Source organism: Lepidochelys kempii, chromosome 1 (genome assembly GCF_965140265.1).
Source record: "Lepidochelys kempii isolate rLepKem1 chromosome 1, rLepKem1.hap2, whole genome shotgun sequence".
In the NCBI taxonomy this organism is placed as follows: Eukaryota; Metazoa; Chordata; order Testudines; family Cheloniidae; genus Lepidochelys; species Lepidochelys kempii.
The window spans coordinates 281,642,691-281,654,692 of record NC_133256.1 but is presented as its reverse complement, the minus strand read 5'-3'; the positions used below and the strand labels follow the sequence as shown (position 1 = coordinate 281,654,692).

Below are 12,002 nucleotides of genomic sequence, written 5' to 3'. Positions count from 1 at the left end.
CTGCACACAGTTCCAGGAAGGTGGCTTTGCACATCCAAAAGTTCCATAGCCACTGCTTGTCATCCCATATCTGAATCATGATGTAATCCCACCACTCAGTGCTTGTTTCCCTGAGCCCAGTAGTGATGGTTTCCCACTTTGGAGAACTGTCTATACTGACTCATTAAAATGGTTACTATTTCCTCTATCCAGGTGGTATTTAGGGGAATCTATATATTTTTAAGTCTATACAGCAATTTAAAATATAAGCCAGAGTTCATTTGATCAAGTGGTGACCTCTGAAATTCACTAAGGCATTATGAAAAGAGTTTTGTACATCTTTATTCCATGGTTCCAGACTTGCCTATAAATACAGAACTGCAGCAGAAATTGAATTTGTTTGACTAGTCAACATGTCATTTGGGAAAAGAAATATGTAGCTCAAATTCACAAGTGGCAACATGACCTTATTATCCCCATTATATTGACTATGAAAAGCCTAGATAAAACTGTCCAGGAAGGAGAATAGTGCAGTTGAGTTGATGTTTTATGTTGCTGAGTGTTAAACAGTTTGCTTATAAAAAGTTCTCAAAAATGACTGTCTAGTAAAAAAAAATAAATAAAAAAATAAAAAATCAACTGCAGCATGTAATATGTCAACAGTTTACATAGCGTAATAAAACAAGACTAACTTCTGAAAATACTAGGTTTTATTCACACCCCAGTGGTAAACAATAACCTTAATATGATTACTAGGTTTCTTTTGTAGATCGCTGTCACATAAAATACAAAACCCATAGCAGAAACAAGCAGACAGTTATGAACATTTAATGTGGTCTTGTTGGAAGTTAAATGAATTATACTAATCTTCTGAAGTAGTCAAATCCAAAAATGCATCATCTCCTAGTTAGTACAAGTCACTGCCATTTCTCTAACAAGGTAATGGAAGGCACAGCTAGTGCAAGCAGACAAACCCATTCAAACTACTGGGCTGAAAAGACTTTGGTTGGTTCTTCAGGAGAGGATTTTCTCTAAACAAATATTGGTCTCAGTTAACAGTTCTGATAATCTTCACAGCTGCAGTCTAATAGCTACATGACGAAAGACTTCACAAGAACCAAACTATGTAGCAATGAATTAACATTCATGCTTTAGGGGATTTACTGCATTCTACATATTGGCAGAAAGTTATACTATTAAAATGCTAGGTAGAATGAACCTACATTTTAAACTGGTACTTAGGTGTTTGATTTCATTTTAACAAATTGTTTACTTAATTCTACCAAGAAGATACAAAACATAAGGCTGTAAGTAACTAATAGTTGTGTTTAGGCTATTACAGTGCAGGTAATCCTCAAGGCCACATACACACTGCTTCACTGCTGCTTGCATTCTGCTGGGTTTTGATCCTTCTGTTGAGGAATAAAAGAAAGGTCAGTGTACAGATGTCACATCGTTATTTTTCTAAGCCACTTATCAAAGCTGTCAAGCAAGTGTTTTCTAGTTTCAATTACAGCTCTTAAGAATCAAGTTTAGCTATTAAGAATCTTGCATCTTCTCTCCCTTATCCACCCTGTGAATACTATACCACATTGTATTCAAATCTCTGTGCACTAGGCAAGTTAAGGATATCTTTGAATAGCCAAATTCAAGAGGATGCCTCAGTTTTTCCTTTGGGTGGGGGCTGCACTAGCCATTGGCAGCAACACAGAACTTCTGACTACAGTAGGGTGGTATATCCTGAAAAAAAATTGAGGGAAAGAAAATGGGAACAAAACTGGCCTGGCACCGAAATGGAAGAGATGCCCATATACTCTAAGAGTCTTAGCCAAGGAGGACTTTCCTTGACCCCATGAGCACAGACCGCTCAAACATACAGGCTCACTGCACAGGTCATCATGTATCTGTATAATGACATGATGTGAGCAGTAAACTGGTGAGGGTAACACTTAAGTCCCCATCAAGGCTCCCAAGGTATAAAGCCTACAGAAATAACATCTATTCCATGGCGTTTATGGCTTCTATGGCTATATTTCTCAGCACCTGTCATGACTGATGTATATGCAAACTAATTCCTGTCTGCACTGTTGAACAGTAGACCCATTATTTGTGTCATCTGGGCTAACAGGGAAGCCAAATCTTCCTCATAAAAAGGGCAAAAATTCACATTAATACCAGTAGTGGAGAGCTTACTTGCTCTAATGTCATCCCTCAGGAGACAAGTCACACTTTGAAAGCTGGCTCCTGACCTGCATAATTAACAAAAGCATAAAATCCTGAAAATGGATAGTGGTCGCTGAGATGACATGTTGAATACCCTTCGTATGTAAGTGATTTAATGAGCCACCTGAGGGGTGATGGAACTAGATTGTGATGGCATACCTGAATGAGCCAGCAGAACCTGGCCCCTCGACATCAAACACAGGCTGATAGCTAATTTGCGAGTGGGAAGTGAGAATTACTAAAGAAAATTACAAACAATATGGTAGGGCGAGTAGCAAAATGTATATTGGATTATATGGCACACTGAGAATCAGCCTTCCTAACACTGACTGTACTTTCATTATAGTAACAGTCTCAACCAAGGACCAGTCTCAGTCAACTGTGGTGATGGAAGAACTAGCAGAGGGTGGTTTCATACCCATCCCAGTAAATTTACATGGATATACTAAGTACAGTATCTAGGGCATAAGTTTGCAACCTTTTTTCATTTGTGAACGAACGCTTTTGGAAATTCACCTTGTGGTCCGCAGACCCTGAAGTCTTAGACTGAAAACTGAACAGAATTCAACTATAAATGCTGCACATTTCTGGCATGGCACTGGACGCAGCGTGAGAAAGGGCCCTGAACTGTGGGCTTTTATGGTAATGACAACACTTCTGGGTTTTGACCTGTAAAGTGGGGTATTCACATTCTGTTTTTCTGGTCAATCAAAAGTATACCTTTTCTGGCATCTGAAATTTTATTTTCGCAGTCCCCTTAGACAGTCTGTGGATCCCCAGAGGTCCACAGACTGAAAACCACTGAACTAGTGGAGATTGTAAGTTGCTGCATTGTCTGTATACCAGCTACTTGACAACGTTTAGAACAGATGCTGGAGACTCCATCTACTTAAACATAAAACGGAAGTAAATGCTTAGAGCATCTTCTTGCAAGTTTATATTAGCCCCACGCTGCTCAGACAGCCAAACATGAGTAAACAGATGGATCTGTGAAACCATGACAGAAGCAAATCTGAGATGAACATTTAGTCAACTCAGCAATTGGCTTTGACGACAACATTTAGTGCTACATCGACATGCAGAAGAGTTGGTGAATGATGACATGCAGGATTGTAAGATTGCTCAGTGGGAAGTGGTAAAGCATACATGACTGTTGTGCATTTTGGAGTGAAGCAGAAGCAAAAAACCCTTAGTGACACTCCAGGTGCATGTGAGTAAATAATTGTTTCCTGGCTTCTCACTGTGTGCAGCTGAACAATTCCCATGGTAGTGCACATGGGAATGGCCTGTAGGTGTGTTTTAACATGTACTTGCTCTTCATCTTATCAACTTGATTCCCACTGCCAGGCCATGTACAACCTTCTGTTTTGCTTAGTACAGGTCTCGCTCCCCGCTCCCATTTTTAAGGGCCTACTAGCTTCCCACCTTATCGTCCCACAGCACTTTTTTTTTTTTTTTTTTTTTAAGAATCTGGCTCTAAAGCAGCTACTTCTGGGGAACAGAGGTGCTCAGTCCCACTGCCTAAGAGTGTTACTGCCTTGATGACATCTTTCTCCCCTCATTCCCCCACCACTTATGATTTAGGACCACAGGGATGACTAACAAGTCCAGACCCTTGCCCTGTTTCTGTTCCATTTCTTGGTGCTGCAGCAATAGCAACTGCCATCTTGCCATGCTCAGTAGGTAGCATAAGAGGGAGAAGATTCAGTCAAGTGTGGTCTGCACAAACATGTGATAACAGATCACTTACATATACAGATAAGGATACTGAGGCTAGACCTGCACAGGACTGTATGCAAGGGGACTTGCGTATCCATTTGAACACTACTCCCTCCATTGTGCCCTATGCTGGGCTAAGCAACAAAACGGCTGCATCCCTCAGTTGCCTCAAACAGAATTTGAAATATTGCAACCTAGCAACAGCCAATATCTGACCAGCCTACAAGGCCAAAGAGTTAGACAATTAGCATATCCCACAGCAGGTGCATGAGCCCTACGTGTCTCAGCTTGCAAATAATCAATTTGTTGATATTTCTGTCAGGGTAGGTTAAAGCAGTTCAGCAGGAAGGGCACTACGTGCATTACTTTGCTCTCCATAACAACTAATTTTTTGGGTCATGGGCAGTGAAGGGTACAGTGGAATACAGCTGGTTGGATACAACATGGCAAATGCTAAACAGTTTTGTTTGACCTTGCTTGATGTACCATTATTGGTTTGGTCTAAGTCCTGCCAACACTGCTGAGAAGCAATTTTGATGTATCCATATAGCCTGCTGATCTTTCAGTGTGTTCTGGAAAGCCCTCCTTCACGTACGCCCACCGCAGCTAGCACGCTCTGTAAATTCCTCTACAATGTGGGCTGACACTAACAACTCAACTTGCCAAGTTGGCTGATAACTCTCTGCACATTGTTTAGAGATTTCTAGCAGACAGGGAGGGAAAGGCAGAGAAAAATTATCTACAGAATTATTCTGCTTCTGTGTATCTGCAACAAGAGCATCCCTAGTACCTGCCCATCTCCATCACATAGCTTTTGCAGATCAGAGTAGATCTTACCATATTGTGGGTGCCTACAATTTTTGGACCAGTGACATTTCCCATTATAATCTAGCATTTTTTATAACAAATTATAATACATTCTCCCCAAAATGATAGTTGCCTTTTATCTGATGAGTAGTCCCCTTTCCTGCAAGATTTCTTCTACAACTAGCCCCAGCAGGCATCATGTAACTGATATAACCAACTACCCAGTGTCACCTGAGTAACAGTGGTGTTTCCAATGTCATGTATATTTCAGTTTGGTTTGGTTCCCACTCACAATTCCTAATGACCTGGCTTGGCTTCCTGATCAGTGCTTGTGGCCCCAGAAGTAGCTGGATAAATGCTACCTACTATGACAACTAGGTTTCAAAAATCCCAATGGCTCATCTAGAATAAAGGGACTAATGTAGAGGATGAATTTTCAGATGTCTGGTAATCCCAAACTAAGCTATGAGAATTTGCATAAATTTGGGAGTATGCAAAACAGAGGATTAACCATCTCTGCTGCACATCCATATTGCCCTCCTTTTAAGTCATCCTGAAGTCTCTGCTCTCTACATAGTAAACATCTGTATTTTCCCCTGTACATCCTCTTCCCAAAAATGGGGAACGACTGGAATGAGATGGGCTCTTAGCCCAGCAATATATTCCCCACCACAAAGGGGTGCACGTCAGCTACACCTACGTTTTCTTTAGAGCATTGTTGTAGGTTCTGCTCAGTACAGGAGGATGATTATCTCCAGGGAAGACAGCCCAAATCCTCTCCTTACTGTTAAGTCTTAAAATACAGCTTCAGCCCCACTCAAGAAATTTCACCCAAGTGAAAGGATATGTTTCTCCTTGATAGTGCAGCAAAATGCAGGCTACACTTTATGTCACAGTTAATAGCAAAAATACATACATCAGTGACAAACTTGCCCAACTACATCAAAGATTTTAACAGCCCTCATTTAAGATCATTTAACTTGTATTTTCTTTATGAATAACAAAGCTTTTACTTGCTGAAAAAAGGTTGCTTAGGTATATTTTTTAAAAAAAACTCATTTTGTAATAATACTTCTAATTTCTTTAAAAAAAGATCCCTGGCCACATATTTAAAAGTGTTACTAAAAAACAAAATTAGAGTGACTATGTTGCTCAGCAAATCTTAGAAGGTAAAAAGTGGGGTATTAAAACCATCTCAGAGAGCAGTTGAGTCAAAGCATGTTTGTTACAGGAATTATTAATTGTATATTGCCCATTAAAAAGTGTTGCCTTAAATTAATTGCGTAATTTTAATGAAATACATTAATTGGTACTAGTCACCTTCGGGTCATAATCTGGATCATTTTCTTCATCTGCTTCTTCCTCCCCTTCCTGAAAGATAGAAAGTGTCAAGTAGAAAGTACTCTTGGTTCAGATTAAATACACAGAATGCAGTCAACAGGTTAAATGTTCCTCTGATGTTTGTAATTTTTTTTTCCATAAGTTTTCATCAGTGCAGAAAAGAAAAGAACCTGAATGAGATCTTGGTGTTTAGCCATACTCCGCTTTTAAGAGTAAATTTCTACATTGCATTTAGGATAAAGCTCTGCTCTTAAATATACTTGTGCTACTAGTACAAATCTAAGGCAGACTAATATCTGGCATATTTACTTTTATCACCACTTCAGGCTTACATTTATAAAACATCTCAACCAATAATGTTTTATACAGATTGGAGAAATACTAAAGAATGTTTGTCATTTATAGTTAACTAAACAAGAAACTTAAGTAACTTGCCAACTGCTCAGCTACCATTCCATCAAAGATGAAAAACTTGCTCCAAAATGAAGTATATGCGTGTCATTTTACTCATCTAACCCATCTTGTAACTCACCTCATCATCTGCCTCCTCACCTTCTTCATCATACTAAGAGAAAAAAAAAATTGTACAATGTTGTAAACGCCATCACCCTAGATGTTAAGCAGTTTTGTGTAAGTTACATGGAAGCCAAAGAATTCTCATGTTAAAATTAAGTGTATATATATTATATATACACATTTTTTTTTCAGAGGGGTAAATTTACATTAATTCAGCTTTGTCAAAAAAAATTCTAGATCTGGGTGACAGTGATCAAGATCATTAATACTGAAGACATTTCATTGAGCAGAAAATTTAAAATAAGCTTTGACAAAGAAAGGTGTTTTCTAGTTTAAGGATAAAACCTACTCATAGTTAAGTGTTAACACATTCATTTTGCACGCATATATTTTAAAGGCAGGGTTGAAAGCCATACCTACTACAAATGTTTGACACTTCCCCTAACAAAACCGCATTTTCAGTTGCTTATAACTTTGCAAAAAACAACAGTCTGGGTTGAAATTTTCCATGCAAAGTGTCAGCCTCAGGATAAATTTTTTTAATGAATACAGCTAGATGGAGATACAGTTTTGTCCATGTTAATAAATTAGTGACCTTTTCTTTGAATAGCTCTCAAAGCTTTGGAGCAGGGATTTGAAATTTGGTAGGGGTGTTCCAGGGATGCACCTTTTGGTGTCTCCATGAAAATACATCCAAATTTGACCAAGTCGCAAGTGTGAAAAATTGAAGCTTGCAAACACTCAGTAGAGACTTGCTAGAGTTTAACAAGTAGAATTTCCAAAGATTGTCTTCACTGATCATAGCTCAATCTTCATAGTTTCTAGTGCTGACCAGACGGCACATGTGCCATTCCGAAGAGCAAGTCCCAGATCAGGGCTACAGGAGCGAGGCCAAACTTTCCCTGGAAGTGCTGCTCCACACTTGGATTTTTGTGTGTGTAGGAGAGGAGGGTGAGGCCACCTGGAAGTGCTGGAGTGAGTGGGTGTGTGTCTCCCCCTCTCAGGAAATAGTCTAATTTGACTGCAGAGGGCAACAGAAGTTGGACCGAAGGTAGGAGAGAAAAGATAGAGACAATCTGGTGAGATAGGGATTGCAAGCCAGAGTATGGGGAATACAGTTTGGACAAGGGACTAGGGTTTGTGGAGGGAGAACTGGAACACCAAGGAGGCAGGCAGGGATAGGGTCGGGGGGAAAGGGGAGAGTCAGCTTACAGGGTGGACTGGGCAAAAGAGATGAAGCAGTGGGTGGATAGGGTATAGGTAGAAGAATTTGAGCCCAGTTGAGCACAATCCCCTTCCAGAGTCAGGAAAGAAACCCAAGGTTGAAGGTCACCATTCTTCCAGTGTCACCAAATATCTATGAACCCCAATGTCAAAGTGCGTCTCATCCTTATCCAAGTGATGGTCTATACTAGGGGTCGACAAACTATGGCATGTGTGCCAAAGACGGCATGCGAGCTGATTTTTAAATGGCATGCTGCTGCCTGCCGGGTCCTAGCCGCTGGCCTCACTCAGCCCGCTGCCGAACCCAGGCCAGCAGTGGGCTGAGCGGGGCCACCAGCCGGGACTGCAGCAGGAAGCAGCGTCGGGGGAGGGTGAAGAAGCTTGGTCCTGGCGGCTGCTGCTGCAGGGCAGGCAAGCTCCCCCCTCCCTCACCTCTTCCCCCAGCATGCTAGGTTCCTGCCCCTCCTCCTCTCCCTCCCTGCTGTCAGCTGATGGCCCTTGCAAGGAGGGGGAGAAGTGGAGCCTTGGGAGGAGGGGGAGAAGAGGTGAGGGCGGGACCTTGGGGAAGGGGGCTGGAATCAGGGCATATCCCCTCCAGCCCCCTGCCGTAAGCTGCTCTGGGCAGGGGCTGGGAGCACCCCCACAACCCTAGCCCACACCCTCAGCCCTCTGCCCTGACCCCTGCACACCCCTCAAACACACCCAGCCCCCTGTCCTGACTCCTCCACCCCCCACACACCCCTAGCTCTGACTCCAGCACCCCCCATACATACCCAGCGCCCCCACGCTCCATGCCCTGAGTCTTGCACCCCCCACATTCCCACACTGAGCACAAAATGGGAGCTCCTGCACCGCCCCCCCCCAAACATTCCCACCTGCATCCCTCACACAAAATGGGAGCTGCCCAGGTAAGCACGCCACCCCCAAACCTCCAGCCCCAACCCTGAGCGTGCCTCTCCCACCCCATTCTCGCTCCTGGCTAGACCCTACATCCCATCCCCCAGCCTGCGCCTTCACCCCCAGCCCTGTGCTCAATGCACTCCCACCCTCAGCTCAGTGAAGAGAGAGAGAGAGTGCACGCACTAGAACTAGGGAGAAGGTAGGTACCCACTCTATGTGGGCAGGGCCGGGATCCCAGACCGGCAGCGGGCTGAGTGGGGCCGGCAGCTGGAACCCAAAGCAGCAGCGGGCAGAGCTGCTCAGCCCACTGATGGTCTGGGGTCCTGGCCGCCGGCCCCGCTCAGCCCGCTGCCGGCCTAGATGAACGAAACCCCAGGTTGGCAGCGGGCTGAGCGGGGCCGCGGCGTAAGAGCAGCATTTTAATTTAATTTTAAATGAAGCTTCTTAAACATTTTGAAAACCTTGTTTATTTTACATATGGCAATAGTTTAGTTATATAAAAGATATAGACTTATAGAGAAAGACCCTCTAAAGAACTTTAAAATGTATTTCTGGCACGCAAAACCTTAAATTAGAGTGAATAAATGAAGACTTGGCACACCACTTCTGAAAGGCTGCCGACCCCTGGTCTATACAGAGGATGACAACCTACTGTTGCTATCAATTCACTTCCTTAGCACACGTAGCAGTGGATCTAAAGGTTCCAACACTACTGATGATCCATGTCTTAGTATGATGGAATTTACTTTTTTCCAGTTTGCTTTAAAAAGGTTAGAAAGCTCTGCACTAAAAAAACTTGTTAAGAGAACATTAAGATTGCAAAACCAAGAATTCAGGTTAGGAAATGAAAGAATTAAGGTTCCTTGTGCAACCTTAATCTGACACTCTTATATGCAATCACACACTTTTAGGACCTTTGCCTCATTCTGTGAATACAATGAATGATGCTCACTTAATGGGCAGCATTTCAAAATTTGGTTCTCTTCATTGTTCAGTGTGGGCCCCCTCATTTACACTATTTAAACCCTGCTTTGAAGACAAAAAATAAATAGTTTCCTCATGGGCTTTTCTACAGTGCTTATCACTATAGTATTCAAGTGCTTCACAAATATGAATTTATTTTCATAACACCTCTGAGATGGAGTATTATTTATCCCCCCCCATTTTATGGATTGGAAGCCAAGGCACAGAGATTAAGTTTACAAATTCACCCTAATTTTGGGTGCCCAATTTGAGTGATCTAGGTCCTGATTTTTCAGAGTACTTAGAATTATACAGCATTTTATATGTACAAAACAGTTCCCACTGACTTCAGCTTCAGCTGGAAGCGCTCAACTCTTCTTCAGATCAGACCCTACAATACCATATTGGGCACCCAGAAAGGGAAGTACACACAATTAGTGACCACACATGAAACATTTGGTTTAAATAATTTGTTTTGCATCATATAGAAGCTCTACAGCAAGGACAGAATCCAAAAATATCCAGTTCACTCTCACACACACACACACACACTACATGGCCCTGTGCTGGAACAGAATACATAAAAACAAAATGGGCCATATTCCAGCACACCAGGGCCATATGCTGTAGTTGATATTTTCTGATCCTACATCCAGCTTAGGTGAGCTCACGCCATTGTGTAAAGGGTCATGTCCTGATGGCAGAGAGTCAAGGTCATATCCCTCTATACCTTTAAGGCCTTACACACCCTGTGCAAAACAGTTCAGTCAAAACTTACCCCCAGTGTAGATGCAATTAGGCTGACAGACGAATTCTGTTAACCTAGCCACTGCTTCTCAGAAAGATTATTTACTTCAGTGACTGAGAAACCCCTTCTGTTGCTGTAGCAAGTGTCTACACCGCAAATGCTACAGGAGAGCAACTACAGTTATGCTGGTATAGTACTTGTAGTGTAGACAGAGTGGCTACCACTGCCCTCCAAGGCTTTTGTAACATGATGTGTGTGTGGGGGCCCTACTCTGAACAGAGCTGGAAGTACCTAGACAGAGTAGATTCATGCACAAAATCCCACAAACACTACTAAAACTACAGAAATTATACATTAGGAATCTTAAATATTAACAGTATTGTTGGAGCATACTGAACCAGTTTAAAACAGACTTACATCATCATCATCATCTTCAATAGCTTCCCCTGTAAAGTACAATACTGATCGTGGGACTATACGCTCACGTAAAAAGTGGCCAATTTCAAAATCTGCAGCAAGGATTGCTTCAGCGTCATCATCCTGTGTAAGACATTAAAAGAAACAGTCAAGTGGTAAATTAATAACTCATTTGTTTTAGGAGTCTGAACACAAACTAATGTCAGATTGAGGTGACCAGATATTCAAGAGAATTCAGCACAGTGGGATTATGTTCAGGGATTCTGACATTTATTGGATCGTACTTAAGGGACAACTTGCAAACGAGGGCAAATACACAATGTATGCATCTCCCCACGTTTTAAAAAAGCAACCCCTGAAAAGTCTGAAATTTTGTGCAAATTAACACAGAAACCTCAATACAGTTCCTTCATTTTTAAGTCAACATTTTTACCCAGACTAGTATTAAAAAGAAAGTTTCCCCATTTCCCCAATGTTTAGCTTCTCCAGATCATTTTAGTGTTCTTCACGACCTTGCTAAAATTCTGTTAAGCACTAAAACCCCTTGAATATCTTACAAATACATTAATATCCAAATGCTTTAAAGACTCTTTGCTTACTCCGAAGGCATGTCTCTGCCACTTAATTCAACCACAGTGATAGTAATAAATTCACCCATAATTCAGTTAACATGATATTTAAGTTAGATTTACACTGACAACCCAATGAGATGGGTACAACACTTAAGTTTTCACTCCTGTTGTCCATAGATTCAGGTAAACAGAACTCTACTGGTTTACATCTGAAAAACTATCTTCAAACCAAAGGGGCTAGATTTAAAAAAAAAAAAAAAAAAGTGTTTAAATGAAAAAAGTTAAAAATTTGTATAAGATGCCAAAACACCTAGGGACTGAGTTTATGCTAACCGTGGCATTTCTGGCAGCATATTCAGTGATAAAAAGCAGACCCATTACATAAAAAGCATAATCTACATTCAGTGTTTATGAGAATAGGTTTTCAAGACATTGTCACACAGATAAGGCTTTTTCTGTAAAGCTTCCCACCACTGGTAGGCAAGATGAATAGTAGAGCTGAGAAAGCATTTGTGGGCACCTGAGCTTCACCAGTTTTAGCAGTGGTGGAAAGGGTAAGTGGATAGAGTAGGCACATCTTTTCTGAGGTAACT

At 41.7% G+C, this 12,002-nt stretch overlaps 1 protein-coding gene across 6 annotated transcripts in view; it reads right to left on the bottom strand.

The window, feature by feature from the left end:
* Nucleotides 1-671: 671 nt before the first annotated feature.
* The window catches only part of NAP1L1 (nucleosome assembly protein 1 like 1), a 51,962-nt gene continuing 40,631 nt past the window's right edge, over nucleotides 672-12,002 (bottom strand). For 5 of the 6 annotated variants that reach the window (XM_073327717.1, XM_073327718.1, XM_073327714.1 and 2 more), the window contains exons 12-16: nucleotides 10,838-10,960; nucleotides 6,602-6,634; nucleotides 6,049-6,099; nucleotides 2,173-2,228; nucleotides 672-1,391 (exon numbers count right to left, since the gene is read on the bottom strand). In XM_073327717.1, the coding sequence (XP_073183818.1) occupies nucleotides 2,184-2,228; nucleotides 6,049-6,099; nucleotides 6,602-6,634; nucleotides 10,838-10,960 (252 nt within the window). In that variant the 3' untranslated portion in view covers nucleotides 672-1,391; nucleotides 2,173-2,183. The remainder of the gene's footprint in view (nucleotides 1,392-2,172; nucleotides 2,229-6,048; nucleotides 6,100-6,601; nucleotides 6,635-10,837; nucleotides 10,961-12,002) is intronic. The other variant, XM_073327716.1, reaches the window with a different exon arrangement.